Source organism: Talpa europaea (genome assembly GCF_964194135.1).
Source record: "Talpa europaea genome assembly, chromosome: 13".
Lineage (NCBI taxonomy): Eukaryota > Metazoa > Chordata > Mammalia > Eulipotyphla > Talpidae > Talpa > Talpa europaea.
In genome coordinates, this window is record NC_140080.1 from 51,487,007 (window position 1) to 51,493,006 (window position 6,000).

Below are 6,000 nucleotides of genomic sequence, written 5' to 3' on the forward strand. Positions count from 1 at the left end.
GAAAGCTGTGAATGTGTATATACCAACAGGGAATTAATGACAGATAAAAGGTAGCTAATAAGTTGGACTTAAAAGGGAGATTATTCTGGGTGTCAGGACATGGGAGAGTAAAGAGAGAAATCCCAGGAAAGGAAGAGTTAGAGAGGAGAAGCCCCACATTCTGTGACTGACTTCAAACCATGCATGCACATGGGGCAGACTCCAAGCACCTTAGCTAAAATAACTAAACCAATATGCGAGCTTCTGCCAAAAGGCAACTGGATTGCAGTTTAAACTCCATTAACTGTGTGCAACAACACACCCTTTGGAAGAATTAACAAAATCTAGAATCTCTACAACATATTCTTCACAATGTTCAACGTACAATCCAAAATTATTTAACATGCAAAAAATAAAAAAGGGAAACACAAGCTATTTTCAGGGGAAAAGGCAGTTATTGGAGATTACCAAACAACCGTTTCAAAGCAGTTACAGCCATGTTTAAGGGCATAAAGGATAATAATGCCATGAATGGATAAAAAAAAATAACTAAGAAAAAAACATGAAAATACACTCTTTGAAAATGCCACCACAACCCTCTCACGACTAAACTAAGTAGAAGCTTGAGAGCAAGGCATGATGAATTGTAAAGTGGTAACAAAAAGTCAAGGGCAATTAATGAAGGAGAGAAAGGACTAAGCCTATTCTGAGTAATTTTCCATAAATCACATTTTTTGGGCAATTTTTAACAATCACTTCAAAGACAAGTAAAATGAGGCACAAAGACAGAAAAGTCACTAAACTAGTTATTTCCAGGTACTTCTAGAGATAGTACTAAGCTATGGATTTTTTTTAAAAGATTTATTTATTTATGCATACAAGAGCTGGCATACAGGCCAGAGGCCTGGGAGGTGAGAGGATTCACCAGAGACAGAGACAGAGACAACAGAACAGGCAGGTTGACCGAAGTACACTGGTGAGGGGAGCAGTGGGCGAGTCAGGAGAGGTCTGCTGCACCATATGGGTTGCTCCCTGGCTGGCAGGGGAATCAAACTCATGCTGCAGAGGCTGCCAATTGCTTCACAAGGTTGCGTCTTAACCCCTTGAGCCACCAGGGAAGCCCTGGATGATTTTTTTTTTTTTTAAGCAAAGAGGAGCTGGGGGGAAGAAAAAACCAGCCTGTGGTTGCAGAAACTGCTACCTAATAAAGCAGAAATTATAACAAAATAAGCAATTTATTTGAAAATGTAAATTGGTTTCTCTTTTAGGAAAAGAACTTTAGTAGGACCTCATCACTCAGACTTGTCCTGATTTTTGCTGGCTCATTCTGTTATCCTCACTATTTGTCAAAGATTAAAGAAGGGCCTGCTTATGTTAGAGAACATTCTTACGATGGAATGCTAAGCAACACTTAAAATGAGAGTTGTTGAAATGTTTTCTGACAAAGGAAGATAATCCAAATGTGTTACATGGGGGAAAAAAACAATCTACTAAACAGTGCAAAAAATACCATCTGATTTTTATAAAGTAAACAGAATTCTGTAAGGTTAATTGCAGATATCAAAATGTCATCATTTTTGGTAATTTCCAGGTTGATCAGATTACAGGTGACTTTTTTTTTAGCTTATTTGCTGTCCTCTAAAGTATGCTTTTCCAACAATGTAGTACCTGTACATAAAAAGTTAAACGTATTCAGCAACTCAACAAATACTTAGTGAGCACATACTACATACCACATGGTATTTATATAAAAAAAGAAACAAACAAAAGGGGAGGGGAACGAAAGGTATTACAACAGGGGCAGAAGAGCACAGGGACTATGGTAATGGTTCATGGGTAACTTGATGGGGATTTTATGGAGACTACACCTTAGAGGAGAAAGCAAACTAGACAAAAATGAATAATGATGTAAAAATATATAGAGAGAAATAAACAGGAAAAAAACAAATTACCGAAACTATCATAAAATTTGATTAAAATTTTCTTCCACTACCTGAAGTTATTGTTCCTTTTCACTGTTAAAACTGCCCTTCAATTTACACTTTTAATACCTTGCCTCAAAAACAAAAGAGAAAAAAAAAACTATCTGTACGCACTACTACCCTTTCTACCCTGCCTCAATCTTATTTGTCTAGCTTTTGGCTCCAAACAGTCTCACCCTGTGATCTATCCAATACAAAAATGTGACCACATTTCTCTGCTCCTCTAAATCCCTTCAGTAACCCCTTGCTGCTTCTAAGAAAAATTTAAATTCTTTAGCATGGTATGAAAGAATCTGTAAAATCTAGTCTTTTACCCATCTCTCTTATTTCATTTTTGAATTTACCTTACCTCCAATAATACAGACCAAAACCATTGCCTGAGGCTTCTCATAAACACCAAAGCTTTATCTTGCAAACTTTTCTTAAATTGTTCATTCCACCTAGGACACCCTCTCCCCTCTCCATCCGACCTAACTCCCAATCTGTTACTAACTTCTCCAGGAGGAAAAAAAAAACAAAACCTTCAAACCAAATTGGATGACCGTACAATGTTATTTCTAACACTGCACTTACACATTGTATCATATTTACCTTAAAGTTTCTCTTACATGAGACTATCAAGTCCAAAAGAACAAGGTCTGTCTAAAACTGTTATCTGTAAGAGAGGGAAATAATAGCAACAACCTGATAAATGAGATTTAGAATATAAATATTTCACACAATGCATGGTACATATAGTCACAACTGTTAACTATCATTATTATTATCCACATTGTTACCTGGAGTCTAGCAGTGAATGGCCCACAGCAAGATCTCAAATGTTTACTGAAAGAATAAACTTTGCAAACTCTAAAATTTCCATATATGAGAAAAATAACATACCACGGTCACAAAGCTAGAAAAATTGATAAAGCCACCATCCAAACTCAGGTCTAACTCTACAGCCTTGAACTCATTTTATCCTACTATGCACTATCCCCCCCCCCCCCTCTTCTGATGATACTGACTGAACCTTTCCATTTTCACTACGGGGAGGTTGGGGGGGAGACAAAGGAGGGTCAAGGGGGGGCAAATATAATTTCTTTGCAATGAATGCCCTGTTGCTTGTTCTGATGTCATTTCTGGAACCTGCATGTTAAAATTAACTTGAACAAGTGTTTGAATCTCTCTGAAATTCAATCTCCTTGCCTACAGTGAGATGTACTTAGATCTCGAAGCCATTCTAAAATCCTTCCATACCTGTGCAGGAGCAGTTTTTGTGGTGCTATTCTTGCAGAGTTAATTTGATTAAAAAAATTTTTTTCCGATATGCAAAACACAACTGCAGTAAACGAAACGCGGGTCACCCTTCTTTTGACCCAAGAAAACGCTCAGTAGCTTTCACCAGGCAAGTTAGAGCCTACAATTCCAGATTCCTCCCCAGTACACTGCAACCTGAGAGCAACAAGGTCACGAAGCTTAACAAGCAAGCTGCCTGGGTCGGGAACCCAGGTCTTAGAAACAGACTTGGCCAAACCCGCACAGGCTAGTTCCGCGCTAGAACCAAACAGCGAAAACCAGACCTCCCCTCGCCCAGATTAGGCGTAACATCCCCAGTCCCGGGAGGAGCCCACGCACCGACCGCAGTTAACCTGCCGACCCTCCCTCGGGCACCGTCTACCTGGAGCTACCGCGGCCTCCCGGAGGAGGAGGCGAAGGCCGCAGTGTCCTTGCTGCCTTCTGAAGGCCAGTCCCGAACCCCGGGCCCTCGTGAGCCACAACCAGCGGAGCCCCAGAGAGAGGGAGAAGGCCGGTGGCAGGCCCCGGAGTCATACCGAGCCGTCTTACCCACTGGGCGGTGAGGCCAGCCGCCCGAGCCCGGAGCGCCGCGGCGGAGAACATGGCGGCCCAAACTGTCGGCCTTTCCCGGCGTTGCCAGGCGAGAATCCCGAGCGAGTGGGGACGCACGGCGTGCGCGCCCCCGAGCCCAGGCCGGGTTTGTTCGGGGCTGCGCGCCGCTCTCTACGTGAGGCAGCGGAGAAACACCGCGGCTGCGGGGGCCCGGTAGGCGGACTCTCGCGAGAGGCGCGGGCAACGCGGGCACCGGCCCTGAAGGCCCGGCCTCGGCCTGCGGCCTGGGGGCCCGTCCTGGCAAGGGAACGCACCGGGCACCGTTTGGGCTTCCTGGGGCTTGAGTTGCGGGCCTGGGTTAAGAGGATGGGCTTTGCTCCAGGAGAGTCTTAGGAGGATTTACTTCCTTTTATTGTGGTTACCGTCTTTTGAAAATTCTGTTGCGCCCCCTGACAAATCCTGTATCACAAACGAAGGAATGAAGGGAGAGCGCGCTGCCGCGCAGTGAGCTGGGCACGGGCACCAAAGAGCGTGGTTCCCATTCGGTTGCTTTACAGGTTGGTGCCGACTATCTAGGGGGAAAAGATGTGCGTGGAATTTGCTTCAGAACAATGCACTGTGAGAAAAAGATGAAATAGGATTGACCTGGAGTGGTAACTGTTGACGCCGCATGGTAGTTTCCAAGTCACTTCCTTCATAATATTTGTTTGGTCATCTCTGGAAACTAACAAGTATTTATTCTGTAGCAGCTATAATATGCGCGGCGCTGTTTCCTGCTGTGGAGAGTTTACCAGGCACTTACTGCCCTTTACTTCTTTACTTCACTGCCTTTTCGTGTGTGTCATGTTGTTCTACAACAATGTCCTGTGCCCAGTCCCTTCCTTTTGCCCATTTTCTTTGTGAATAATTTCTGGAACTTTCATAGCAGCACTTTTATTTTTTTAATTTATCCCTCATTAGCTTAAGAACTCTGAAATATTCCATTGGAACTCCTTATGTAAGGTCACGGAAGACTACACCAGCTTTGAAGCTAGGAGTAGATACTGAATGCCTTGGTTTCCATTCCTTTGCTTTATTTTTTATATTAGTGTTTCTTGTAAATCGGCTTTAGTGTTTCTCCTTAAAAGGAAAAAAAATTCTGATCTTCAATATATTGATTTAAATTATCTCATTATAAAGTTACCTAAATAATATAACCTGTTCTTACACAAATTTAAATTAAATATAAACTTACAAATGGATGATACTAACTGTAATTAAATGGATTCTTTAAATCTGGTATGTATACTTTTACTGGATTCTAAGTGCCTTCTCTAACCTCTCACTCAAGATTATTGCTCATAAATATGCCTGCCTCCACTTTCCTTACCACCAGATTACAACTTTCATGGATGTGGAAACCTGCCTTTCTGAACTGATCAGTTAAACAACTTGCACTGTATTTGATATACGGAAGGCATTCAATATTTGTTGACTGAAAATCTTGCACCTGGGGCAAATATTTGCCATCTCTAAAAGGGTTGTACATCTCTGGTTGGATTTATACTTCTATGTATCAGGGAGAGCACTTTTCACCACAACAGAAGATCTAATTAAAGTTAGGATCTATTATCTCAAGTGAATGGAATTCCAGATGTAAAGGAGCTCCAGGATTAGATAATTCAATTGCTCAAGTATGTACTCAAAAACTTGAGTGCCAAACAACAACAACAACAACAACAACAAAAAAATCTTGAGTGCCTTGCATCTATGTACTCCATCATACTCAGCTGTGACTTCTATTATGGTCACAAATTGCCTGAAGCATCTCCAGATATCCTATGCAGATGACAATTTTCCAAGAGAGAAAAATTTCTCCCCTCTCCAGCAGACTTCTTTGTCTCAGAATACCTGTCATGGTAATTAAGACAACAGACTCTAGAATCAGACTTCTGGTTGAAATTCTGTATGACTTCAGGCAAATTAGATTCTCCTGGCTTCTGTTTAGTAATATTACCCTCTTCATAGCTTTATTATGGGAATGAAATGAGTGATATCTGTAAAGTTTTATTCTGAGGATTGATATAATAGTAATGAGAGAATCACGTTGCAGTCATAGTAGGTTTATCTTCATCTTTACTCAGTAAAAAGCTTATAATGAAGAGTAGTAAATAAGAAAGCACTAGATTTACTTTCTTGTTGAATAATGAGGTTTAATAATCTTAAACTT

At 41.4% G+C, this 6,000-nt stretch overlaps 1 protein-coding gene across 2 annotated transcripts in view; it reads right to left on the reverse strand.

Moving 5' to 3' along the window:
- Positions 1-3,842, reverse strand: part of NDUFV2 (NADH:ubiquinone oxidoreductase core subunit V2) — a gene marked incomplete at both ends in the record, with an annotated part of 35,251 nt that extends 31,409 nt beyond the window's left edge. The window contains one exon of one of the 2 annotated variants that reach the window (XM_084252142.1): positions 3,789-3,842. In XM_084252142.1, coding sequence (XP_084108268.1) covers positions 3,789-3,842 — 54 coding nt within the window. Of the gene's footprint in view, positions 1-3,773 lie in introns of both variants that reach the window. The other variant, XM_084252143.1, reaches the window with a different exon arrangement.
- Positions 3,843-6,000: the final 2,158 nt, after the last annotated feature.